The sequence below is a fragment of the Tasmannia lanceolata genome, unplaced genomic scaffold (genome assembly GCF_043159265.1).
Source record: "Tasmannia lanceolata isolate RefF3 unplaced genomic scaffold, GAP_Taslan_0.1 ptg000029l, whole genome shotgun sequence".
Classification (NCBI taxonomy): domain Eukaryota; kingdom Viridiplantae; phylum Streptophyta; class Magnoliopsida; order Canellales; family Winteraceae; genus Tasmannia; species Tasmannia lanceolata.
This window is the reverse complement of record NW_027518706.1, coordinates 8,025,086-8,052,662: the sequence shown is the minus strand read 5'-3', so window position 1 is coordinate 8,052,662 and position 27,577 is coordinate 8,025,086. Positions and strand designations below refer to the sequence as shown.

The following is a 27,577-nucleotide window of genomic DNA, read 5'->3' as shown; positions in this document are numbered from 1 at the left end:
GCCGGATGGGCTGCAACATGTCACCACACTGCAACACCTATCCATTTGCTACTGTCCTATAATGCAGAATTTGCCAGAGTGGGTCGGAAAGCTCACATCGCTTCGATCTTTGACCAACATGGATTGTTCTAATATGACTTCATTGCCCTCCGGACTACAACGCCTCACCGCACTTCAAAGACTGTCTATTTACGGTTTGTCCAAAATTGAGGAGACGATGCGAAAGGGAGAGAGGAGAGGATTGGCACAAGATAGCCCATGTACCGCATATCACCATTAAATGATGCCATTGCCAGGTTCGTTATTTTCTCATCTGCTCTTTTATCTTTTAATAACCGGTGTCTTTGCACTCTCTTTCTTTCCTTAATCTAACTTATCTACAGCCAACACCTCCTTCCTTTAGATTTTGCTTTCTCAACTTATGTGGAAATGCATATGTTTTATTCCAAGGTATCCATTAACGATCCAATTGAATCCCAATTAATTGTTTTATTCAAAGGTATCCTTTCTTTTTTACTAATTAATGTGTTTATCCATTAATTGTTTATATCTAAATTATATTCAACTTACTTAGAAAGAATCATGCCTTAGATACCACTTATGTTAAATTAGGCCAGGAATGATTTTTTTTAAAATGAAAATTAAAAGATGCCTGTCGTGGGTAATTTTACATGCACATCTTTTTTGCAGTCACAAAACGATCTTTTCTGGCAAAACAAATTATATTTTGTTAAATAATAGTTTTTGTCCAAATAAAAAATTCTTGTTTTATGTATGGACTTTTCAGAAACATTTTCCAAAAAAGTTAACCTTTTGACTGTGGTTTCTTGAGTTTTAATAGACACTATAGTTTGTAAATGAGGGATTTTCATAAAGATCCTGTTATATTGTTTATTATCTATTTCCATTCCTCTAGTGTCCACTATTTTGTTTTCCTTTCTAGTATTGTAGACACCCCCATTTTGCTCCGCTTTAATCAACAAAGAAGTTAGTATTTTCATCAATCTAATATAGTTTTCTCCGGTCTCCAATATGCATAGAGAGAGAGACCAATAAGTTATAATGAATATAATATTTGAAGAGTATCTTTATAGCGTTTTAGGTTCAACGGTTCAGGGAAGGAGAGATAACAACAACGATAATAACTAGTATTTGACTTGACGCAGTACTAGGGCTGGCAACGGGGCGGGTCGGGGCCGGATGTTGGGGTCCCCTACCCCTTCCCCTGTGCGGGGAATTCCCCCCCTCCCCTCTGCGGGGATGGTGGGGAATCCCCCTCCCCTCCCCGCGGGGAATATCTAATCCCCTTCCCCTCCCCTTCCCCTCCCCGCATCCTTTGGGGACAAAATCTCCGCTCCGCCCCGCCCCGCTCCACCATCACCCCCTCTTTAGTCATTGATACACTGATGATGGGTGTCCCTAATCAACTTGATGCAATTTCAATATATAAAAATATTATAAACTAACATACTTGTAGACGAAGGAGATATATTTCTTACTCTTCAGAAGATAGCAAAATTCCTTGAAGTACTGACTTGACTCTGGAGTGTCCTCGCAGCAGTCGCACCAACAGGCGTTATAAACCCAAATAGATGCCTGAGCAATGTTCAGAGGCTTGGGAATCACCAAAATGCAAAAAGTGAACTGTGTCCCTAACCTGAGCAATGTTTCTTTCGTGGGAAGGAATTAAGGAAACCCTAAGTCCCTAACCAAAATAAAAATGCAATTTATTATTTTATTTTCGCCACCGATGTTGGCACTACGATTTTTTAATAATGGCATACACTCAGCTTGTCTTTATTATTTCAACATCTGTCAAAAGGTTATTATAGTTCCCAAAATGCTCTCAGAAGCTAATTAAAAGGAAAAGACAAGATAAGTTTATGTTTGGGGGAATCTTGTAACCGATCCACAGGGTTTTTAGTAGTTTTCCTAAAAAAAAAAAACACTTAAAAATATACAAAAAAATGGCATTGATTAATGGGGCGGGGCGGGGCGGGGCGGGGACAACTACATCCCCTTCCCCTTCCCCTTCCCCTATCAAATCGGGGAATCCCTCGCCCCAAACGGGGCGGGGCGGGGCGGGGCGGATCCCCTCTTTTTCGGGTGAAATTGCCAGCCCTACGCAGTACATTAAGGTCTCGATCTGCCCACATTAAGTCTGACGGTTCTAACAGTACCTTTACAAGTGTGAAAACATAGTATGTAGCTGAAATTGTCCAAGACTGACTAACATATGATTGAAATAAGCCTTAGACCTCCTTGTCCAAGACTGACTGTGACACCATGATGGAAATGAGCCTTAGACCTCCACCCAATGCAGCAAAAGAGCTTTCCTATCACTCTACATGTGCTCTAATCAAATCCTTCTCACACCATCACCATGAAGACTAACGAACCCTTCTGTTGCAAGAGTTGCAAGTGCATTTCGCAGCTGACAAAAGCCCAAAAAATGTTCTAACCATTAGTAAGCACCATTCAATTTACAATAGACATTAAGCTTTCACTATAAGAAAGAATGTCTCTACTTCTCTACTTACATCATTAAGGTGGAAGTCTACGTTGCTTGGTGACCTCAGTGCTTCGAGTAACTGCATTAGCGTGTATAACAATATTTCAGGCATTGAAATGCTCCACATTTAAATGGAATGGTTTCAAAGAAATTAAGCCTTACCTCCATCAATTGAATTGAGGCTCCCCCAATTTGCATTTTCTCCATTATAAGGTTGCGGGTTAACGCCAACAGATTCTCCCTTCTCATTCTTTCACTTGCGGAAACCCCAGTTGTAATGAGATCCATGTCTATTGTCCCTGTTAAGGGTCATCAATGTAAATACAATACAGGCAACTGTTCGAATAAGAAAAACAGTGGCTAGTGTCCAATGATATTTATTTACCCGTTGAATGATCAGTGGCTGATTGTTGCAGAGCAACTTCCAAACGCCTGAATGCCTCTGTCACATCTCTTTTTTCGACCTATAGACATGGGAATCAACTTGTTTGCTTCAGATTCTTGAGTTTGCGTTAGGCCATGTTTGGATTGCAGGATTTTGATGAGGAAAAATACTTCTAAAATTTCCTACTTTTTTTATACACGAAAAAGATAACTTGGAACTAACCCTATTCACTTTTCACTTAGAGAGATCTATAATTTATGATGATACCTCTAACCATATCAGTTCCTTCTAAATTGTGGAAAGCAAAAAATTTCATGGGAAAATTTCTGTCAGAATTGTTTTTCTAGCAATCCAAACAGGACCCTAGTACTCTTTCCCTGTTTTGTTCTCGAGGAAAGCCAGTTAGTCCTCTTGTTTATTTCATTTTATCTATAAAATTTGAAGACCTTTCCGGTGCCGCACTCTTTTCTGGGAATAAAAAAGACTTATTTGTGTCTGAAAACAATCAAACATGTGTCTGACAAACAAGTTTCATACCCATTCACTGAAATGGATCCGAGCTGGGGCTTCACTGAGACGTATCAAGCTCTCTATTTGCCTTGGGGTGGCTGTTATCACCTGTCGAAAAAAATCCAGGTAATATTAAGGATAGGATGTCATTTGTTCACACATTCAGATGTGAGTTATAGATACAAAGGACGACCTTTTTGCTGCTTCCAGGGAAGTTTCCTCCTCTCCTCATCTCAACATATCCATGTGTTTATGCTTCTGTGGCTTCATCTGATAATTGGGGATGAATGTGCTTTCTGGCATAGCTAATGTCTGCAGTTAAAGTTTGAAGGTCTAAAACATCCTCCACTGTGCTCTGCACAAACCATAGACATCAATTCTGTTGTGAAAAACCTCTTAAATAGCAATCTGCAATTTCAATGGCAAGGCAAAACGAAAGAACCAACCACAAGCAAAGGCACAAAGACACAAAGATTTACGTGGTTCGGCAAAGCCTACATCCATGCCAAAGGGGACGAGAAAATCCACTATAAGAACAAGAAAATAAAAGAGAAGATCAGTATCTCTCACCAAACCCACAGAAAACCCTAATACATCATTTTCCCCCTTTTGAGCTCTCAACCCTCTTCTCAAAGACAAGAAGACGAAATAAGGCCTAAAACCCCTTTATAAAAAGCGGGACAAAACTTACTCAAATCGGACCGAAATCACACAATATTTCGGACCCCAACCTGGTTGAATTCAAGACACCCAACTCAACAAATTCCTTTAGAAACCAATTTTGCACATCAAATTGCTAAAAACTTGTAATTCCATATGGAGAAAGTGCAAGATGGGAACTCTGCTGACCTCATGATCCTGGAAATGCAAAGCAACAATATGCTTAGCTAGGTGCCTGTCTGTCTGTTCATCTAAGAGGGGCCAATGCCATAAACAGCTCAAGAAGTATTTTGTGTTATGTGTGTTATGATGTTGTTATTAGTTTATTACCTAGACAGCAAGGTAGGAGGAAGGCGGATATTGTCAATTACAGACAAGCGGGGATTATAGCGTGATCCACTAAGATTAGCACAAGCTAAGACAGAAGTCCTGGCATTAAGGGAGGCAATGATCCCAGCTTTTGCAATTGAATTGGTTTGTTGTTCCATAACCTGCAGTGTGTTAAAAAAGAAATCAGAAGACATGGTATGATAAGGTAAAATACGCAGTCAAATGCCCCTGAGGATTCTAATTGGCTAGAAACTATTGCACAAATATCTCCCAATATTTTCAAAATAACGCATTTTTATCGCAACATTTTGCTAAAACAAAAAAATCCAGAAATAATCCTGAGATTTTAAAAATATAGCGATATATTCATTTTTATCATAAAATGTCACAATAATATTATGATATCATCCCGATATTTTTACAGTATTTTATTTTATATTTTTTTCTTAAAATTTATATTTATATATGGGATTTGCTAAGCTCCATCGCAAAAGGGTTTTTGCGGCTGGTCTGGTGCACGATAGACCAGCCACCTCGTGAATGGAGACAAAAGTTGTTGTCTTCATTCAAGAGGTGGCTGGTCTGACGTGCGACAGACCAGCCGCGAAAACCCTTTATTGTTTTATTATTATATAAATATATAATAATAATATATATATATATATGAGAAAAGGGAAGGTACTCCCTGGAGTAGATAACTTATCTACTCCCTACCTTTAAATAACAGTTGGGGCCACATTGTTTGGGTGATCCAAAGCATTCATTTGATGGGCCCTCACATAGATACGGTGTGCCCAAAAAATCAGCTCGATAGGATCATCCTAACCCTATGAACTATGGAGGCAAAAATGGACGTGTATAAACCTGCACAAATCTGTCCATTTTTTGCCCCCACAGTTCATAGGGTTAAGATGATCTTATCGAGCTGATTTTTTGGGCACACCCTATCTATGTGAGGGCGCATCAAATGAATGCTTTGGATCATCCAAACAATGTGGCCCCAACTGTTATTTTAAAGTAGGGAGTAGATAAGTTATCTACTCCAGGCAGTACCTTCTCTTCTCTCTCTCTCTCTCTCTCTCTCTCTCTCTATATATATATATATATATATATATATATATATATATATATATATATATTATTATTTTATTGTTTTTTCCAAATATAAACCCAAAAAAATAAGAAAAAAATATATATATATTGTGAGATTTTCCCTTGCCGAGAAATTCCCGAGAACGATATTTGTGACATAGGCAAGAGAAGGAAGCCAACTTCCAAAGATCACTTTGAAAACATAACAACCTTGCTAAACTATAATGATATCTCCAACCGCTTAGGGGCCGTTTGGATACGCGGATTTTAGAATCCAGGATATCTTCAAAATTGTAGCTAAGAGACAAGAGAAGAAGCGGACCGGCCGTCGTTTTTGACACGTTTTTTACTTCTCGCCCTTTTTTTCATCAACAAGAGAGTAGCAGATCCCCCCATATTTCCAAGTTTTAGAAATCTTAGGATGCAAGAGAGATTTTTAAAACCTGAATTTCTCACTTAAAATCCAAGAAACGTTGTCAGGATAGCATACAACAGCTTGACCATAAACTCTCTTTTACAATGTTTTCAAACTAAAAACCTGGATTCTAAAATCCGCGTATCCAAACGGCCCCTTAAGCTTTTGGAGTAATTGGTTGTTTTCACATAGTGTCAGAACAAAATTCATGTGTTCAAAACTCCTTGATATTAAAAATCCACATGAAACGGCCAACCCAAAAAGAGGGTCCACATGTGCCACTTGTAGGCCAACCCTAAAAAGAGGGGCCACACGTGAGGACTGAGGATTGTTAAACTATAAAAGATTAAACAATGACATCTCCTACAGCTTAAGCTTTTGGAGTAATTGGTTGTTTTCACAAACCTCATGTAACATGCTTCGTGCATTGTCAGACATTTTATCAAACTCATCAAAGCAGCAAATACCCCTCTCACTAAGGACCAATGCTCCACTCTCAAGCACCAGCACATTTTTTTAAAAAAAACAGAGATCAAGGAATACATAAAAGCCCACTTTGAGTAGAAGTGCAGGAATAAGTGTGGAAGGAAATCTGTCAAGGAAAAGAAATCCACAACTATATCATACAGTTTCGCCGGTTTCTGGGTCCTTTGTAACATAAGCAGTTAAACCCACAGCAGAACTCCCTCTTCCACTGGTATAAATGCCACGAGGGGATAGTGTTGGAAATTTGTTGAGGGTACTGTTGATGATAGAAAACAGAAACTTGTTGCTTCAAGGCGTGATATCACTTTCCTTAAGACAAGATTCGCCCCCACTAGTAGTGTGCAAAGGGGGTCCGCGAATTGCCTCCAAGATACAATGAAGCCTAGTAGGGAAGCCCTACTAATGTTTGATGACGCGTAGCACTAGCGGAATCAAACCCGAAATGCCCTTCCGAAATTTCAAGCCTTAGAGAAATCTCTAGATTCTGTTTCTGCAAAAAAACAGTATCTAGAACAGTAAACAAAAGAAAAAACAGTATGTAGAAATACTTGGGGATTTTTGTAGGAGTGTAGAAGAGAGTGTAAAGTCAGTCAAAATTGCCAATTCGATTTTTATCTGAAATGACTGAAGTTTGCACATATTTTATAGACCATCTGGTGTCTTTTCAGTCTGAAAAACACCTCTACAGGGCACCTTTCCAGAATGTTTGAAATCTGACCGTTAGATCGCACCCATTGATATTGAATGATCCTGATCGATTCTAGAGGTGACGGTTGGTTTGAGTAAAACCTCTCTCCAACCCAGTCATCGTTAGATCAACCATCTATGGTGTGGATCGCACCCCCTTGGCACATGACCGTTGAGGGAAGGGACACAACCCATTTGATCACACCCTTTGACCGTTGGAGTCATGGGCCCGTTGGGCCGACCGTTAGGCCCGAACCGAAGCCCAACCCAACTGAACCATTCGGTTTGATGGGCCTGCGAATCATTTGACCCACCCATCCGACCGGTCCACCTTCATCTTGATCCAACGGTGCAGATCAAATCTGGAAAAATTAAAGGCTCCAATCGCTCCTCGCGACGTTGCGTACGTGCGAAGTGCAAAGTGCGCCTAAAAAAGCGCCACTATGCGCCCTATAGCCCATTGCCCACGCCGCGCGCGCGCGTGTGCGAACGGTGCGTTGCACCGTCCCGCGGGTCCAACCATGGGTTCAACCCAATGTGCAATTAACAAGAGTTAGAAAAGGTAGTGCTTTATAAGCCCTTCTCTTTCTTTTCTCTCATCCGATGTGGAACTATCTTTTTCAACTACACTTCTACATCCTTTTGTAAAAGCAAATATTTCCAAGAAAATATTTTCTTTTTCCCAAACGCTTTTGATAAAACATTTTCCAAAACACTAAAACATGTAATATACATGATTTTGAAAATGCAAAATCACTAACAATCCCCCACCATTTTCAAAATCAAAGAAAATTTTCTCATCAGGCTTGGAAATCTTATGCATAGATGAAGGTATCTCTCGATTTGAACCTTCACTTAGTGAGGACATATCAAAGTTAACCAGAATTGCATAGTAGACGTATCTTTGAACTAGCTATTCTATTTGGTTAACCGGATACGTCTCACACACAAGATTTCACCTCTTTGGGCAATTTCTAAAACCGACACATGTACTGGCCTTGTGTCTATATCTTGGTTTCATGAGCGCTCTAGAGACTAGCCAGGTCTCATAGGAAGCGGCACCACTTCCACACTCACATAGGTAGGCTTATCAAGAGTGCCCCTATAACTAAAACACTCCAACACTATGTTATAAGCCTATTAAGAGTTTAAATACTCAGCCTTCTCCTTTTAAACATTACAGGTACCAAGCACTTTACCTTGGGATGGCAAATAATACAGATTATAGTGCTTGCAATCACTCCATATGATGTACTTGGACTCATTGAACTCAAGACTTGATGTTTATTCAAGTGTTGAGTTGATGTTCCATCATTGGTGACTATTGGTTAATGGCTTTAACCCCATCCCTAATGATGTTTTACACACCAGATCTCTTGCAAGAGCTTTAGTGAATGGATCGGCCAAGTTTTGGCTCGATCTCACAAAATCAATAGTTACTACTCCATTAGTAAGTAACTCTCTTATAGCACTATGTCTAAGTCCTATATGTCTGGACTTACCATTATAAACATGATTATATGCCCTTGATAGTGTGGCCTGACTATCACAATGGACATAAATCGATGGCATTGGTTTAGACCATAACGGAATTTCCAATAACAAATTCCGAAGTCATTCCGCCTCTTTACAGCATGCTGCCAGAGCTATAAACTCTGCTTCCATAGTTGAAGTTGTTATGCATGTCTGTTTCTTAGAGGCCCAGGAGACTGCTCCCCCACCAAGGGTGAAAATCCACCCACTGGTTGATAAATGGTCTATACGCTCAGTTATCCAACTAGCATCAGAGTATCCTTCTATTACAGTTGGATACCCACTATAACATAAACCATAGTCTATAGTTTTCTTTAAATATTTTAAAACTCTATAGACTGCATTCTAATGAGAAAAACTAGGATTACTGATAAACCTACTAAGTTTACCTACAGCATATGCTATGTCTGGCCTAGTACAAGTCATAGCATACATAAGACTACCAATTACACTAGCATACCCTAGTTGAGAGATAGTCCTACCAGTATTAAGATACAATTTTATATTTGGGTCAAAAGGTGTTGATGGGTGAACATTCAAAATGGTTAAACTTTTTAAGAACTTTCTCAATATAATGTGATTGTGTTAGAATAAGACCATTGTCCTGTCTTATGATTCTAATACCCAAAATCACATCAGCTTCACCCATATCTTTCATATCAAAGTTTTGAGAAAGATATGATTTAGTACATTGAATGCTTTCAATATCGGTACTAAAAATTAACATGTCATCAACATATAAACAAATAACAACACCTTTGCCACCCTTAAATTTACTGTATATACATTTATCTGACTCATGTATCTTATAACCATTTGACACTAAGACTTTATCAAATCTTTCATGCCATTGTTTAGGGGCTTGCTTAAGCCCATACAAAGATTTGATAAGCTTACATACTTTATGCTCTTGGCCTGGCAGAATAAATCCCTCAGGTTGTTCCATATACACTTCTTCATCAAGTTCACCATTTAAGAATGCGATTTTAACATCCATCTGGTGAATGTGAAGTTTGTATATGGAAGCAAGGGCAATCAACACTCTAATGGTAGAAATCCTAGCAACAGGTGCATATGTATCAAAGTAATCAATACCGGGTTTTTGAGTAAACCCTTTGGCAACTAACCTTGCCTTAAACTTTTCTATGGTCCCATCTACTTTGATCTTCTTCTTGAAGATCCATTTACATCCTATAGGTTTAGACCCAGGTGGTAGATCAACCAAAATCCAAGTTTTATTACCCATGATAGAATCCATTTCGTCATTAATTGCTTCTTTACAAAAAGCAACATCTTGTGACTTTATGGCTTCTCCATAGGTTTGAGGGTCACTTTCTATGCTTAAGTTTAACAAGACAGAACCTTGGAGTTTTTCCCTTGTCCCTTCTACCAGGTAGGTTACAAAGTCAGGGCCAAAACTCCTATCCCTTCTATCTCTTGAGCTTCTTCTTATTTTACTAGGTTGTACACTAGGTTCACCAACTTCTGTTTGAGATTCTAAAGGATGATCTACAGAAGTTGTAGGTTCAATTTCTTTAGGAATTGAAGTGAACCTATTTTCATAGAAAAAGGCATCTCTAGATTCAATTATGGTATTGACATCTATAAAATCATTGGGTTCTATAACTAAGAACCTATAGGCCTTACTGTGACTAGCATATCCCAAAAAGATACACTCAATACCCTTTTCACCTAATTTTCTTAACTTAGGTTTAGGGACTTTAACTATAGATCTACAACCCCAAACTTTAAGGTAACTTAAGTTTGGTTTCCTTTTCTTCCACAATTCATAAGGGGTTATATTAGATTTCTTACTTGGTACCCTATTCAAAATGTGACAAGCTGTAAGTAAGGCTTCACCCCAAAAACTTTTATTTAAACCAGAATTAACAAGCATAGCATTAATCATTTCAGTAAGTGTCCTATTCTTCCTTTCTGCTACACCATTTTGTTGTGGTGTATAAGGGGAAGAAGTTTCATGGACTATGCCTACTGATTCACAGAAATGAGGAAAGTGATATTCACCACCTCTATCTGATCTGAGACATTTAATGCTTGTTATACATTGGTTTTCTACTTCAGTTTTATAAATCTTAAATTTTTCTAAAACCTCATCTTTATGACTAAGTAGATAAACATAACAGTACTTAGAATAATCATCAATAAATGTAACAAAATACTTTTTACCTCCCTTTGTGGGAACACTATGTATGTCACATACATCACTATGAATTAAATCTAACAAGTTAGAAGTTCTATCTACTTTAGGAAATGACTTAGTGATTATCTTGGTTTGCATGCATGTTTTACATCTATCTACTAAGTCATTTTCATATTTAGGAATTAAGGTTAACTTAACCATATCATTCATTTTCCTAGTATTTACATGTCCTAAACGATTATGCCATAAAGATAAAGAAGAATCCAAAACATAAGCAAAGACATTCACTTTATTGATATTAAGTTTGAACATCCCTTCATACATATATCCCTTCCCAACAAAAGTACCCCCCTTATAAAGAATGAACTTGTCAGATTCAAATACAAGTTTGAAGCCATTCTTGTTGAGAATGCTTCCAGACACTAAGTTCTTTCTAACTTCTGGTACATGGTAGACACCGGTTAGAGTGAGTCGCTTGCCGGATGTGAACTCAAGTTCCACCTTGCCCTTGCCTTTGACTTCTGCTGTCGACGAATTTCCCATGTATAACACGCTTCCATCTTCAACTGTTTCATAAGTTGAAAACAGGTTCCTGTCTTTACAGACATGCATCGTCGCACCAGAGTCAATCCACCAATCATTGCCATCTTCAAGCATATTTGCCTCTGAAATCATGGCGACAAACTTTTCTTTGTCTGTTGGTGCACCCGACTTCTTATCCTTAAGAAGTCGGCACTCACTCTTATAATGGCCTGGTTTGCCACAGTTGAAACAAGCACCCTTTCTTTTCTTATTCTTATTAGTCTTCTTTTCAGGGTGTTTGTTTCTCTTCCAATTGCCTTTTCCTTGTTGGTTCGAATTCTTGACATTTTCCACCAAATGGATCTTAGAGGATACAGTTTCATTTTCTTTCTTGTCTCTGATTCTTGACTCTTCCTCAATCCTGAGGCATTGAGCCAAGTCTTCAATAGACATTTCCTCTTTCTTGTGTTTGAGACTTTTTCTAAAGTCTTTCCAATTTGGTGGAAGTTTGTCAATAATTGACGGGACAATGAAGGAATCATCAAGAAGGATGCCTTGCAAATGAATTTGATTAATTACATGTTGTATTTCATGTAATTGATCAATAACAGACTTATCATCTACCATTTTAAAATTTAAAAATTGACTCACAGTGAATTTCTTGCTACTGGCGTCTTCCGCCAAGTATTTGGCTTCAAGTGCATTCCAGATTTCACTTGCTGATCCCATGCCTTGATATATGTCAAATAGTGTATCTGACATAGCATTTAGGATGTGCCCTTTGCAAATGTAGTCATCCTGTTCCCACTTCATCCTTGCACGAGCCTCCGCCAAAGTTTCATTTTCATTTGCTGACGGCTTTAGAGTAGTGAGAACATGGACCACTTTGAGTGATGTCAAAATGAAGTGCAACTTCTTCTGCCAGCGCTTGAAATTTCCTTTGTCGAAACGTTCGAGTTTGACAAAGTCTTGGGTCATTTGACGAACTGAATAAAGTGCCATTGAAACAACAGTAGAAAAATCTTGTCTTAAGATTGTTGGAAATTTGTTGAGGGTACTGTTGATGATAGAAAACAGAAACTTGTTGCTTCAAGGCGTGATATCACTTTCCTTAAGACAAGATTCGCCCCCACTAGTAGTGTGCAAAGGGGGTCCGCGAATTGCCTCCAAGATACAATGAAGCCTAGTAGGGAAGCCCTACTAATGTTTGATGACGCGTAGCACTAGCGGAATCAAACCCGAAATGCCCTTCCGAAATTTCAAGCCTTAGAGAAATCTCTAGATTCTGTTTCTGCAGAAAAACAGTATCTAGAACAGTAAACAAAAGAAAAAACAGTATGTAGAAATACTTGGGTAAAACCTCTCTCCAACCCAGTCATCGTTAGATCAACCATCTATGGTGTGGATCGCACCCCCTTGGCACATGACCGTTGGGGGAAGGGACACAACCCATTTGATCACACCCTTTGACCGTTGGAGTCATGGGCCCGTTGGGCCGACCGTTAGGCCCGAACCGAAGCCCAACCCAACTGAACCATTCGGCTTGATGGGCCTGAGAACCATTTGACCCACCCATCCGACCGGTCCACCTTCATCTTGATCCAACGGTGCAGATCAAATCTGGAAAAATTAAAGGCTCCAATCGCTCCTCGCGACGTTGCGTACGTGCGAAGTGCAAAGTGCGCCTAAAAAAGCGCCACTATGCGCCCTATAGCCCATTGCCCACGCCGCGCGCGCGCGTGTGCGAACGGTGCGTTGCACCGTCCCGCGGGTCCAACCATGGGTTCAACCCAATGTGCAATCAACAAGAGTTAGAAAATGTAGTGCTTTATAAGCCCTTCTCTTTCTCTTCTCTCATCCGATGTGGAACTATCTTTTTCAACTACACTTCTACATCCTTTTGTAAAAGCAAATATTTCCAAGAAAACATTTTCTTTTTCCCAAACGCTTTTGATAAAACATTTTCCAAAACACTAAAACATGTAATATACATGATTTTGAAAATGCAAAATCACTAACAGATAGCTTGTGTATGTATTGGAGCAGCTGAGATTTGCTGGTTCCAGGATCACCCACAAGCAAGATATTAATGTCACCGCGAAAGCTGGCCCCAGAAAGCAACTTCAAGGCATTTCCACCAAACAACTATGTAGAGAACCAAGTTTGCACAACATAATGAATCCAGAGGAAACAAAACAAAACAAAACAAACAAACCAGAGGAAATTTTATTTTATGCGGACCTGGCAAAGAAGGCCTTTCTTTACATCCTCGAGTTCCCACATATTTGGTGCCAGGGACCTGGTTAGCCTATCGTAAATATCTGGCAACTTTGATAGCTCTTTCAATTGCAGAGTATGGGTCAGATTTGCTAATGCGATTGTTTACAAATAATAAGAATGTACCTTATCTTCGAAATTAGTGGGACCATCATTTTCAGCTCCATTGGTGCCATCCTTGTTTTCCATGAGATCCTCTGCCTGCATTCTAGACTTGTCCGTCTTCTTCAGATGGATACAATCAATGTATGTCTGCCATTGATGAGATATAAGAATTAGATCAGCAAATTCCATTATTGTGCTAGTAAAAAGGAATCGCTGATGATTTGGTATAAGAGCGGAGGGTGCTCACGGGCTGTATGCTGGAATTTATGGAGGAATTTCAGTCGCCCCTAAAGTTGGTTTGGAGACTACATGTTTCTAAGTTGGTTGACAACTCCTATTCCTATAAATTAGGGAGTTGTGGAGTCTTTTGAACAAGGAAGCTAACATGCAATAGTATAGTAGGGTGCTTCTAATGGTGTAGCCTAGTTTGTAGTCAAGTCATACAAAATTATTTTTCTAAAGTGTGTTCTTCAATGCAAGATTTTTTGTTGCGGGGCCACGGACAAGCTTCCAGGAACAACATCAAGTTATTTGCATCGAATCGGTGTCAGAGCCTATTTCATTTGATTGATCAGATACGACTGTCTGATCCGACAGTTGAAGATTACAGGCACGATCCCACCCACAGATTCCACTTTTAAAGAAGGGCAACTACGATAGTTGGAGCATCTAGATGATGGTATTCTCAAGATTTATGGGAGATTGTTAAAGGTTATAGCAAAGTGGCCACACCAGAAGATGAAGCTAATCTCAAACCCCGTCATAAAAAAACACATTTTAGGAATCAAGGAATATAGAGTAATAAGTATTTTCGGTCACTAATGATTTTGGTAGAGCTCAAAGAAACGTAAGAAGCACTAGATACATCCAAGCAGATCAAATAATTAGTGGAAAAGGCAAAGCGGACGCTATATCAAGGCATTCAAGTGAAGAATAATGTAGTCTAATGAAGACTGAACAATTTATGAAGCTCGAAGAAAGACTTGACATGGGAAGTTGGTTTTAAGGGGGAATACATGGCAAACCAAACTTGGTGTTTCCATGTGTATCTCCAAAAGAATGGATTAAGACCTAGAAATCAAAGAATTTGTTTTGGAAGAGCTGAGAAGTTCTTAGAAAGCAAGAGAATGTCGTTGGAATTTCAAGCATCCCTAAAGTCGGTCTGGAGACTAGATATTTCTTTCGGTTGGCAACTCCTATATTTCTTCAGGTTTTGGTTTGCCTAGACCAATTATGTAAGCAAAAGGGGGAAAGGTGGAAAATCCTAAAAGATACTCTTGCATACCTTGAACAAAGATTTTACAGTTCTTTGATTCAGCATCGATTGTGAATCAACATCATGGAATCTTTTGCCAGACATTCTTGCCTACGACACCTTGTGGGTTCATTGATTCGGCCTTAATAATGTTCATCGCAACCCACAAAATAATGATTATGTCAAGAACAACTGAGAGTGATATAGAATTGGAATGGCAATAAAGAATCAAAGATCAGTTCCATACCTCTATCGACAACAATGGGATCAGAGAAATAACCAGAGACAACAATGGGATCAGAGCTGTAACGGATGATCATCCCTTTCACCGAAACCATCTTATCGATGTCTGCTTGAACCAAGTAAACAGTTATATTAGTCGGTTTCGGAGATTAAGAGCATAAATAGTACTATGGTCTCGTATTATAATTTATAAGGGGCAATGATATTTTCACTCCCCTTAACAATAAGATTATCAAGTTGTGGCAAACGAACCTAAAAGCAAAAGAAAAAAAGAAAAACAAGACAAAGTAAGTGGGGACATAATAAAGCAAAGGTACACAAAAGATAGTTATGGCTTAACCATTTGTTATGGCTTGGATTGGACTTTTTGGACCCTTCCTTACAATTATTGCTGGCCAATTTGTTTCATGTGGGGTCTTTCCTAACAATTATTTATGGTCCGTTTGTATGATGTCGACTCTTCCCTAGGTACATTTTAGTATTGATTCTAACAATTCGGGACCCTGATAAAAGGATTAGGTGTATTTAGATTCAACATGGGTAATTTTGTCTTTTAAAAAAAAAATTAGGTGTAGATGTAAAGTTCTGATAAAGCTCTTTGCTAGGGGAGTAAATGGATATTCGAAAATTCGATTACCGTCCGCATCCGAATCCGTTTAAAGCGAATATTATCCGGATCCGTTTCAAGCGGATATTATCCGAATCCGTTTATGAGATATCCGGCTCTTAGCGGATGCGAATCTGGTAAATGGTATATCCGATCCGGTTAACATCCGAATCCGAGAAGTAAATCCTTTTTATTTATTATTAATAATATCATTAATATTTATTTTTAGTAATGACACACTATCTTTTGTTTCTAAAAGAAAAGTGAATTTTATTTTTAGAAAAAAACAAAAAAAAAGTGTTTTGGGTAGGAAATGAAGTAATCTCTCATTTTAAGGGCATTCTTGGAGTTTGACATGGCTTCTTTATGAAGCAACAAATGTGGCCTGTAGGATGAAAGAGACAAATGGATGATGATGATTGAAAGAAGATGTCATAGTTTCTAGAGAATTCTAAAGCCAAAAGGCCATCTAGGTCGTTGATGGTAAATGGACGGCTCATATCAATTTTCCAACTTAGGGTTATATAAAAACCCAAAATGTAATTAAAAGATGGGACTTCTAAGGTTTGCAAGGAGAAACAAGAGAGAGGAGAAATGAGGAGGCTGAGACACCATCTTTGGCATTTCTTGGTGCCTCCAACCCCACAAAAATCCACTGCCGCCCGTCTCCACCTTCTCACAGCCACCTCCATCACTGCCAGTCATCTTCATCTCTAACCCAATCCCCATCTCCATCCCCATTTATCTTCATCTTTCACAATCAGCACCCCCACTTCCCCTATTCAAAATAGCCCAACCCATTCCATCATATACACACACAAAAAAGAAAGAAAAAACCCAAAGACCACTACGAACACCATCATCCATCCCGACCGCCTCTCTTTCTGCCTTTGTTTTAAAAGAAAGAAGAGGATCTCATATATTTTAGGGTTTGAGAGTTAATTTTGTGAAGAGAAGGTAGATGTTTGGTTTTAGGATTTGGAAAATTCATTTGAGGAGTAAGAAGGAGAAGATAAAGTGTTGCAATAAAATGTTCGAATTTACAGGATAAACGGATACGGATAATATCCGAATCCGAACAATATCCGGCGGATACGAATTCGGTAATAGATATTAAATATCCATCAAATTCGAATCCGAATCTGAATTCGGATAGTGTATACGGTAATCGAATTCTGATATAGCCATATCCGATTCGAATTCGATCCGTTTACACCCCTACTCTTTGTGATGGTTCCTGGCAAATTCCTTTACGCGTTACGCGCAAAGATGGTTCCTGGCAAATTCCTTTACGCGTTATGCGTTAGGCGTTACACGTTTGTTACAGTGCATAGGAGTCTATAAAGGAAGAAAAGCTTGCAAGATATCTGTGTGACTCTACTTCGAGGATGCTTTGTGATACGCGTTACGCGTTACGAGTTTTTCCCACGCTGCTTCAAGGATGGTTCGTGATATATTCGCCCCTTTTATAACAAACCATCTTACAGGAAGAAGCTCGCAAGTTATCTGTGTGATTCTACTTGCTCTAGCTCGAGATAAATTTTGTTCTCCTACCAAGGATCAAATATGGTGGATGCTATCGTTAATCTACTGTTTGAGAATTTGAAATCTCTAATCCTAAACGAGTTTCAATTACTCGGAGGTGTTAAGAAAGATATGGAAAAGCTTCAGAGCATCATACAAAGGATTCGACTTATAATTCCAAATGGAGAGGCTAAGGCATTCAGGGATGGGGCACTGAAGGATTGGCTCACAAAGCTTTCAGATGCGGCCTATGATGCGGACGATATCTTATCAGACTGGGCTGTGGAAGATCAACAAGTAAGCAATACCTTCTTTCCTCTTCCTCATTTCAAACGTAATACATTTCGCCATAATATAGGAACTAGGATAAAAGAGATCCTAGAGACATTCAACTCAATTGAAGAGGAGAGGCAAAAGTTCAAATTAGATGTAACAACCCCGAGTCCTGAGAGTGAAGAGAGAACACCTACTTTCTCCTTAGTAAATGAAAACGAAATTTATGGGAGAGATGAGGATAAAGAAAAGATTGTGAAACTATTGCTAACCGATCTGAGTAATGAAAATGATGTCCCGGTTATTGCCATTGTTGGCATGGGGGGCTTGGGGAAAACCACACTAGCTCAATTGGCCTACAATGACGAGCGTGTAAAGGGCCATTTTGAGCTAAGAATGTGGGTTTATGTGTCTCAAAATTTTGATGTTACTACAATTGTAAAAGCAATTTTAGAATCTGCAACAGGAAGTTCAACTGTTCTTACACAGTTGGATGTGATGCAAAACAGGCTCCGAGATGTAATATGTGAGAAGAGATTTTTGCTTGTACTTGATGACGTATGGAACGAAAATACAAAAAAATGGGATGATCTAAAAAACATCTTAACATGTACCTTTTCAAAAAAAAGAAAGAGGTCAACATTTAAAGGAAAAGGAAGCAAAATCGTTGTAACTACTCGTAAACAAACGGTTGCATCGATAATGGGTGCGCTTCACAGATCCCTCAACTTGACTGGTTTATCAGACAGTGATTGTTTGTCTCTGTTTGATAAAAAAGCATTTGAACCAGGGGAAAGTAAAGAGCATCCAAACTTGGTTAGAATTGGTATAGAGATCGTCAAGAAATGTGGGGGTGTTCCTTTAGCAGTTAAGGCATTAGGAAGCCTCCTACGTCAAAGTGGCCACATCATGGAATCTTTTGCCAGACATTCTTGCATACCACACCTTGTGGGTTCATTGATTCGGCCTTAATAATGTTCATCGCAACCCACAAAATAATGATTATGTCAAGAACAACTGAGAGTGATATAGAATTGGAATGGCAATAAAGAATCAAAGATCAGTTCCATACCTCTATCGACAACAATGGGATCAGAGAAATAACCACAGACAACAATGGGATCAGAGCTGCAACGGATGATCATCCCTTTCACCGAAACCATCTTATCGATGTCTGCTTGAACCAAGTAAACAGTTATATTAGTCGGTTTCGGAGATTAAGAGCATAAATAGTACTATGGTCTCATATTATAATTTATAACGGGCAATGATATTTTCACTCCCCTTAACAGTAAGATTATCTAGTTGTGGCAAACGTACCTAAAAGCAAAAGAAAAATAGAAAAACAAGACAAAGTAAGTGGGGACATAATAAACCAAAGCTACACAAAAGATAGTTATGGCTTGGATTGGACTTTTTGGACCCTTCCTTACAATTGTTTCCTAACAATTATTTATGGTCTTGCTTTCTAACAATTCGGGACCCCGATAAAAGGTTTAGGTGTATTTAGATTCAACATGGGTAATTTTGTCTTTTTAAAAAAAATTTAGGGGTAGATGTAAAGTTCTGATAAAGCTCTTTGGTCTTTGCGATGGTTCCTGGCAAATTCCTTTACGCGTTACGCGCAATTGCGCAAAGATGGTTCCTGGCATATTCCGTTACGCGTTACGCGTTACGCGTTACAGTGCATAGGAGTCTATAAAGGAAGAAAAGCTTGCAAGATATCTGTGTGACTCTACTTCGAGGATGCTTCGTGATACGCGTTACGCGTTACGAGTTTTTCCCACGCTGCTTCAAGGATGCTTCGTGATATATTCACCCCTTTTATAACAAACCATCTTACAGGAAGAAGCTTGCAAGTTATCTGTGTGATTCTACTTGCTCTAGCTCGAGAGAAATTTTGTTCTCCTACCAAGGATCAAATATGGTGGATGCTATCGTTAATATACTGTTTGAGAATTTGAACTCTCTAATCCAAAACGAGTTTCAATTACTCGGAGGTGTTAAGAAAGATATGGAAAAGCTTCAGAGCATCATACAAAGGATTCGACTTATAATTCCAAATGGAGAGGCTAAGGCATTCAGGGATGAGGCACTGAAGGATTGGCTCACAAAGCTTTCAGATGCGGCCTATGATGCGGACGATATCTTTTCAGATTGGGCTGTGGAAGCTCAACAAGCGGCGAGCACAAGTGGGTGTGGAAACATACACTTTCTTTCCTTGTTTTCATTTCCAACGTTGTATATTTCGCCATAAGATAGGAACTAGGGTAAAAGAGATCCTCGAGACATTCAACTCAATTGCAGAGGAGAATCAAAAGTTCAAATTGGAAGAAACAACAAGAAGTTCTGAGAGCGAAGAGAGAACACGTACTACTTTCTCCTTAGTAAATGAAAAAGAAGTTTATGGGAGAGATGAGGATAAAAAAAATATTGTGAAACTTTTGCTAACCGATGTGAGTAGTGAAAATGATGTCCCGGTTATTGCCATTGTTGGCATGGGGGGCTTGGGGAAAACCACACTAGCTCAATTGGCCTACAATGACGAGCGTGTAAAGGGCAATTTTGAGCTAAGAATGTGGGTTTATGTGTCTCAAAATTTTGTTGTTACTACAATTGTAAAAGCAATTTTAGAATCTGCAACTGGAAGTTCAACTGTTCTTACACAGTTGGATGTGATGCAAAACAGGCTCCGAGATGTAATATGTGAGAAGAGATTTTTGCTTGTACTCGATGACGTATGGAACGAAGATAGTGAAAAGTGGGATGATCTGAAGAAAATCTTAACGTGTAGGGCTAAAGGAAGCAAAATCGTTGTAACTACTCGTAAACAACCAGTTGCATCGATAATGGGTGTACTTCACGAATCCCCACACTTGGTATGTTTATCTGGTTTATCAAACAGTGATTGTTGGTCTCTGTTTGAGAAAAAATCATTTGAACCAGGGGAAAGTAAAGAGCATCCAAACTTGGTTAAAATTGGTGAGGAGATCGTCGAGAAATGTGGGGGTGTTCCTTTAGCAGCTAAGGCATTAGGAAGCTCCCTACTTGGCAAAAGGGAGGAGCCTTCGTGGTTGTCTGTAAGAGACAGCCAAATATGGGAATTAAAAGATGATAAAATTTTGCCGGCTCTAAGATTGAGCTACACAAATTTGCCATCTCATCTAAGGCAGTGCTTTTCTTTTTGCTCTGTATTCCCTAAAGGCTATGAAATTGTGAAAGAAGAACTTATTTGTATGTGGAAAGCTAATGGCTTTGTTACCCCTAAGGTAGGAATGGAGCTGGAAGATGTTGGAAATGAGATTTTCAATGATTTATTATGGAGGTCTTTCTTCCAATACATAGATAAGGAGGATCGCAGAAATATAACAAGGTGCAAGATCGTGTACAAGATGCATGACTTGGTACACGATCTTGCACGGTCTGTTATTGTGAACAAGTGTTATATCGTGGATTCAGAAAAAACTGATAATATCCCTCCGTCGACTCGATATGTCTACTCATTATCAAAACATCCGAGCTTATATAAGGCCAAAGACATACGGACGTTGCTATTGCCCTTAAAATCTAGAGAAAACTGGATCCTTAGAGACATCGAGAAATTTAGATACTTGCGATGGCTAGATCTAAGTAGATGTGATGTTAACCCACATTCAATATGCAACTTGAAACAGCTAAGATACCTCAGCCTCTCCTGTACTAACATCGAAACTTTACCTAAATCGATTATCTACCTACAAAATTTGCAAACATTGAAACTACTATACTCTTGGAGGGTCCGTAATCTCCCACCACTAGGGCAGCTTCCCTCACTCGAGAATCTTGAGATACGAGGAATGGTTGCAGTGAAGCAAATCAACCAAGAGTTTTACGGTAACAACACATTGAAGGGATTTTCATTTCCATCTTTGAAAAGACTATCGCTATGGGGTATGTCTAATTTAGAGATGTGGGCATCAGTGGAGAAAGGAGGAGCTTTTCCTTGCCTTAATGAATTGAAGATTGAAAACTGCCCAAAGTTGATCACCCTGCCGTGTTTTGTGCATCTTACCTCCGTTCTTATCTCTAATCTTCATGAGATGTCATCCTTTCCAGAAAGCTTTCTACAACACGGTAATGCACTCCAACATTTAAAAATTAGCTATTGCTTAAAGTTGAGGAGTTTTCCTAGGGAGCTGGACAATTTCAGTGCTCTCAAGTCATTGATCATTTCGTATTCTAAGGAGCTGGTGTCTTTGCCGGAGGGATTGCGAAACCTCACATCTCTCGAAAAGTTGGAGATTGAAGGGTGTGAGAGCCTAATATCATTGGCCGAGGAAGGGGTACTACGGGGCTTGAAATCTCTTCAGTCATTGGGTTTTTGGATTTGTGGTAAGCTCGTTTCTTTGCCGGATGACTTGCTGTGTCTCACTACCCTCCAAAATCTGGACATCGGTCGTTGTGGTAAGTTGGCATCATTGCCAGATGGGCTGCTACGGCATTTGAAATCTCTTCAATCATTGGTTATCTCTAAAGGTGATAAGCTCGTTTCTTTGTGGGATGACGTCCACCACCTCACTGCCCTCCAGAATCTAGACATCGGTTATTGTCGTAAGTTGGAATCATTGCCAGATGGGCTACAGCATGTCACCACACTGCAACACCTATCCATTGAATACTGTTGGAGGATGCAGAATTTGCCAGAGTGGGTCGAAAAGTTCACATTGCTTCGATCTTTGACCATCAAAGGTTGTGATAATATGACTTCATTGCCCTCCGGACTACAACACCTCACCGCACTCCAAAGACTGACTATTTACAATTGTCCAAATTTGATGAGACGATGCGAAAGGGAGAGAGGAGAGGATTGGCACAAGATAGCCCATGTACCGGATATCACCATTTTCTGATGCCTTTGCCAGGTTCGTTATTTTCTCATCCGCTCTTCTATCTTTTAATAACCGGTGTCTTTGCACTCTCTTTCTTTCCTTAATCTAACTTATCTACACCAAATAAATAATGTTAATATACACCCAACACCTCCTTCCTTTACATTTTGCTTTCTCAACTTATGTGGAAATGCATATGTTTTATTCCATCATTTATTCTTACAAATTGTCCAATGTATCATTCTTTTTTACTAATTAATGTGTTTATCCATTAATTATTTATATCTAAATTATATTCAACTTACTTAGAAAGAATCATGCCTAAGATATTTCGTTAAATTAGGCCAGGAATGAATTTTTTTTTTTAAATGAAAATTAAAAGATGCCCGTCGTGGGTAATTTTACATGCACATCTTTTTTGCAGTCTCAAACCAAAGCCTACTTCTGGGACCCTCCTTCCTTTGTTGTTTGCATTGGTTATGCTCCCTGTTTGGCTACAATTGGGAGGATTTTCAGTTCAGGATTTGCTCTGCTCTTGTGGAAGAGGTCTATGCTGGTTTTTGTAAGTTCATTCAGGTTATGGTCTGCTCTTGGGCAGAGGATTGCTGCTTAGTGTTTGCTTCTATTTTCATTTTAGTACTAAAGGCTCTGTTGTGGAGGTTTTAAGAAATTGTTTCCTTGTAATTTGTGCAACAGCTGTTCTCTGAATGTTGTGTTCTTGTATTGTGTTATCCCATGTTATGTCAGAGGCAAGGCCTCTTGTCCTCCTCTTGGATTTTTCAATAGATTTCAGATGTGGATTCTAGTGTGGAGAATGTGGTTTGTAAGGGCTTTATTAATTTCTTCATCAAAATTTAGTGAAATGTATATCTCATAAACACTAACAGTATCTCCGTTTGTATTTTTCTATACTCTCATCTCTCTATTTACGCCTTGTTTGGATTGCAAGAAAAGCGTTTGTATTTTTCTATACTCTCATCTCTCTATTTACGCCTTGTTTGGATTGCAAGAAAAGCATTTAGAATCAGATCCAAAGGATCCATTAAACTATATGGGTCCGGTGACAATCCTAGTGTCAATGAGAAGGATCCAATAACGATCCAATTGAATCCCAATTAGAATATTCCTCGGATCCTATGTTTGGTGTTCAAATTCACGCTGTTCGTCAGATCATCCAACATCCAACAACAAGAAAAACCCAAGATGAAAACAAAACATAACGGGCTGCACTGCTGCAGTGTGATTAACATCTGATAATAACCTTGGTAAAGAAATGAAATGATGTATGTATAGTGAGGAATGCTAGAATGAGATGAAAGGGCTCTCCAATTGGCTGCATCACCAGAGTGACTTTTACATTTTAGAGTGACGTTCAGCCAATGGAGGGAGCCCTTTATATTTTGGGCAACTAGAAAGCATACAGGAGCCATACCTACAGGCTACAACAAGCAACATCTTAATTTGTCATAAACTACCAAATTAAAGTCATTGAGGGCATGTTTGGCGACGGTGACAATTTTTTCCATGGAATATTAGTGGGCTCCTGCCCATCTCTCACAACTGGCCGTACTAATATTCCTTGAAATATTTTTTCATGGTTGCCAAACATGCCCTAGATTTTTTCCAAGGCTACTTTCAGTCAACAAGGTCAAGGTTTGATCAAATAGGTTTTATTTATACTCAAAATGGCTTTAAGAAATAGGGTTACTAAGACACCAACAGAAACCACGTTCTACAACCATTCTCTTGATTCTATTCTAGATTCAAGAATCAGAATGCATTTTTTAAATGCTCCTGGCAACAGAATCGCGTTCAGCAAACTCACTTCAAAGAATGATTTAGTTTATTTTTTTTGTTTCTTTAAGCAGAATTTCATTTTTTATAGGATATATTTACATCAAATTAATCAAATAGCTCATTAATGAAGCATATCAATTGCTAAAATATTTCAACCATGCCTCATCGTCTCTTAAATTTTAGCTATAACATGAATGTTATTACAAGTTCATAAATTCCCAAGACAATGGATTGTTTTCCCGCCATGTTGATTGTATTTAAGAAAATCCGTATGATATTAACAAAGAAAACACTTGAACATAGTCAAAAGTTCTAAAATGTCTAAACTCATCTAAATATAACACGCATACTTGTAGCATCTAAAGATTCCCGAAACAAAGGGAAAAGGTAATTATGATGAGTTTAAGAACCTAATGGATTATGAATACACATGCTCAGATCTTATTCCCAATAAAAAACATAACAAGATATTCAATCCCAAAATCAAAATCTTGATTTGTCTGCAATCTCCTAACATATCTAAGGATTTTTTAAAAAAAAGAATTAAACATAGTCAAAAGTATGATCCAAAGGCATACAAGTATAATAAGCATGCTTTAAGTAGCTTTAAAGTCTCTTCTATATTCAAAAACTTTGTGATGCAGCCCACACCCATGAGGTTGACAAGTTTGAAGCCTAGATGAACCATCCTAAGCAAGTGAGAAGGTCAGCCCGCATCCAAGCCCAACACAAGGCCCATGTCCAACTTGAATCCATTAAGCATAAAGACCACCATGGACACGCTGATCGAGCTGGAGTCCCGCATTATTGAGTCTGACCACTTTTTTGAGTCCATTTTTGGACCTCTAGATGAACGAATCAGAGAAAATGCTTAATTAGGAAGTTGTAGGTCTTTGAATTATCTTTCCAACAGATATTTATGGTCCTAATTTGGCTCAGTGGTTGAAGAGTTATGGCTATTTTGGTAGACTGTGTTTGCTAGCTTTGACTAGTTAATGTGTTTAGAGTTCTTAAACTATTAATGATGTATGTGAGTCCCTAAACTAGTTAGTGGACTAGTTTGAACGAATTTTCTCATGTATTTCTCTATTTAAAGAGTATCCAACATATGTAATGGGGTTAGTTGAATATTTGAATGAAAATTTACTTAGTGCATTTCCACTTGAACCTTGAAGAGTTCTTCTTTCTTTGAAACCTAGAAGAGTTTCACTCCTTCCTTGAAGAGTAGGAGCTTTCCCCTATTGTTTGCATCCTTGAAGAGTTGCAACCATCAATCTAGAAGAATTGATGTTACCTATCTTCCTTGGCAACCTAGAAGAGTAGCCATTGAAGTTATCTTTCTCTATTTTGCCCCGCTCTATTTTCAGAAACCTGTCAATTCACATTCATCCACTTCCATCACCGTTTCAAGCTCTTTCCAATATTTTTCTGAGCAAACTTTTGTCAGCAAAGTTGTAGATCTTTGAGTCCTTAAAATTTTGGATTTTGAATCAAGTCATTCCGACCTATATCGAGGGAGATACGCTCATTTTACCGAACTTGTCCAAATCTGTTTTTCTTGAATCCGAATTCTTGAGCATTTGAGTGTGTGTCTGTCACTCTCCTGATCCTTAGTCTAAGAAGCCTAGGAGAGGCTTGCATCATTTTGGTATCAGAGCTTTGGAGGAGAGGACAATGCCTCCAAGACAAGCCCGACGTCGAGGTGGTAGAACAATCCCATTGGATGAAGTACACACACTTGCTGAAAACTTGCAGCAGCATATGCAACAACAAATCAATGATTTGACTCAAGAAGTTGAACGTCTTCGTGCTGAAGCAAACAATCCTCCACCCCATTCCAGATCCAGAAGTGCCAATGGTGATTCTTCTTCTTCAGAAAGTATTCAATCTTTGCGACAAGGTAGGCGCCCTTAACCCCACACACAAGGTGTTCGAGAACCGGATTGGGAAAAGGAAATCAAGAGAGACATTCCAGAATTTCTAGGAACTGATTCCCCTAATGAAATCATTGATTGGTTAACACTTGTGAATGAAGTTTTTGATCATAGAAATGTCCCGGAAGAGCGTCGTGTTGGCATCATTGCCATGCGATTCCGAGGCAAGGCCATAGCTTGGTGGAGACGTGAGAAGCAAACCCGCCACTCCGCTGGTAAGGATCCTATCACTCGATGGAGAAAGATGGAGGATAAGATCCGCAAGTACTTCATTCCCAAAGGTTATAAGAGGGATTTGTACCAACGGTACCAAAATTTGAGGCAAGGTACGCGATCGGTGGAACAATACACCAATGAATTCAATGAGTTGGTAATTCGCAACAATATTCAAGATCCGAAGGAGATGCTCGTGAACAAGTATTTGGGAGGCCTTCAACTTCATATCCAAGACACCCTTGATGTTCTTAACATCTGGGATTTGGGAGATGCACACCAAAGAGCTCTCAAGGTGGAGTGTTCGCGCTCTCAAAAGCAACAATCCACATCCTTCACAAATCGAGCAGTTCAAGGTGCGGTTGGCACCAACAAAGCCGGAAACACAAGTGCACACACCAATAGCATCAACAAAGCCTCTGCCCCACCCAAGGGTTCTAATCAACCCCCTCATACCGGTCAAAGCTCTACAACCGGTATGCGTTGTTATTCATGTGGTGAGATAGGACATCGTGCTAGCAATTGTCGGAAGCGACAAGCGGGTAAAGCATTACTTGTGGAAAATGAATCTGATGATCCGGGTGAGGAAGACACTGATATTGACCCAAAGGATGATGAGAGTAACTTGGAGGATGAGCAAGTGCTTAATGCAGATACCGTTGAGTTCCTTATGATGTGGAAATTTTTTCTAACTCCAAAACAAGAAGCTGGAAATCGTTGGTTGCGCAACAACATTTTCCACTCGGCATGCACCGTTTCTGGAAAGGTATGTCGATTAATCATTGTTTCCGGATGTTGTGAAAATGTAATTTCTGAGGTGGCGGCAAGCAAGCTGAAATTGGAGTTGAAAGAACATCCAACCCCTTACAAGATGTCTTGGTTAAAGCGAGGTATGGAGGTAACCGTTTCCAAACGTTGTCTTGTCAATCTTTCTATTGCTTCCATCTACTTTGACAAGATATGGTGTGATGTTATACCTATGGATTGTAGTCATATCATCATTGGCCGTCCATGACAATTTGATAAGAAAACAATCCATGACGGGTATCGCAACACTTAATCTTTTGACTATGGAGGAAAGAAGATTACTTTAGCACCTAGTAAAGAGCCAATTCAAACTACTTTGGTTGAAAACTCCCCATCATCTAATTTTCTTGTGATGAAAGATGTAAAGAGTGCTATGGAAGG

The 27,577-nt window shown here is 39.1% G+C and overlaps 2 protein-coding genes and 1 pseudogene across 5 annotated transcripts; 1 reads left to right on the top strand and 2 right to left on the bottom strand.

Annotated features, from left to right (window-relative positions):
- Positions 1 to 1,958: 1,958 nt before the first annotated feature.
- On the bottom strand, positions 1,959 to 4,382 carry LOC143859133 (DNA replication licensing factor MCM4-like; annotated as a pseudogene). Its single transcript, XR_013239156.1, has 7 exons — positions 4,257 to 4,382; positions 3,601 to 3,762; positions 3,435 to 3,515; positions 2,898 to 2,976; positions 2,675 to 2,811; positions 2,541 to 2,591; positions 1,959 to 2,434 (listed from the first exon to the last, which is right to left on the bottom strand). The product of XR_013239156.1 is annotated as a DNA replication licensing factor MCM4-like (transcript).
- Positions 3,637 to 15,375, bottom strand: LOC143859132 (DNA replication licensing factor MCM4-like). Of its 3 annotated transcripts, XR_013239155.1 has the most exons (7): positions 15,178 to 15,375; positions 14,961 to 15,072; positions 13,697 to 13,822; positions 13,535 to 13,592; positions 4,398 to 4,558; positions 4,099 to 4,265; positions 3,637 to 3,934 (listed from the first exon to the last, which is right to left on the bottom strand). XR_013239155.1 is itself a non-coding variant. In XM_077369815.1 (5 exons), exons 2-5 carry the CDS (start codon positions 15,033 to 15,035, stop codon positions 4,394 to 4,396), a joined length of 453 nt encoding a protein of 150 aa, XP_077225930.1. In that variant the 5' UTR covers positions 15,036 to 15,072; positions 15,178 to 15,375; the 3' UTR covers positions 4,382 to 4,393. The 3 variants fall into 3 exon arrangements, 2 of the variants coding, with proteins under 2 accessions (XP_077225930.1, XP_077225931.1); XM_077369815.1 differs by lacking the exons at positions 3,637 to 3,934; positions 4,099 to 4,265 and having other exon boundaries at positions 4,382 to 4,558; positions 13,535 to 13,621; XM_077369816.1 differs by lacking the exons at positions 3,637 to 3,934; positions 4,099 to 4,265 and having other exon boundaries at positions 4,382 to 4,558.
- A 1,773-nt stretch (positions 15,376 to 17,148) lies between these two features.
- On the top strand, positions 17,149 to 23,362 carry LOC143859003 (uncharacterized). The gene is made up of 3 exons (XM_077369683.1): positions 17,149 to 18,542; positions 19,679 to 22,478; positions 22,870 to 23,362. The coding sequence occupies exons 1-2, from the start codon at positions 17,347 to 17,349 to the stop codon at positions 22,464 to 22,466; spliced, it is 3,984 nt and encodes a 1,327-aa protein (XP_077225798.1). The 5' UTR covers positions 17,149 to 17,346; the 3' UTR covers positions 22,467 to 22,478; positions 22,870 to 23,362.
- Positions 23,363 to 27,577: the final 4,215 nt, after the last annotated feature.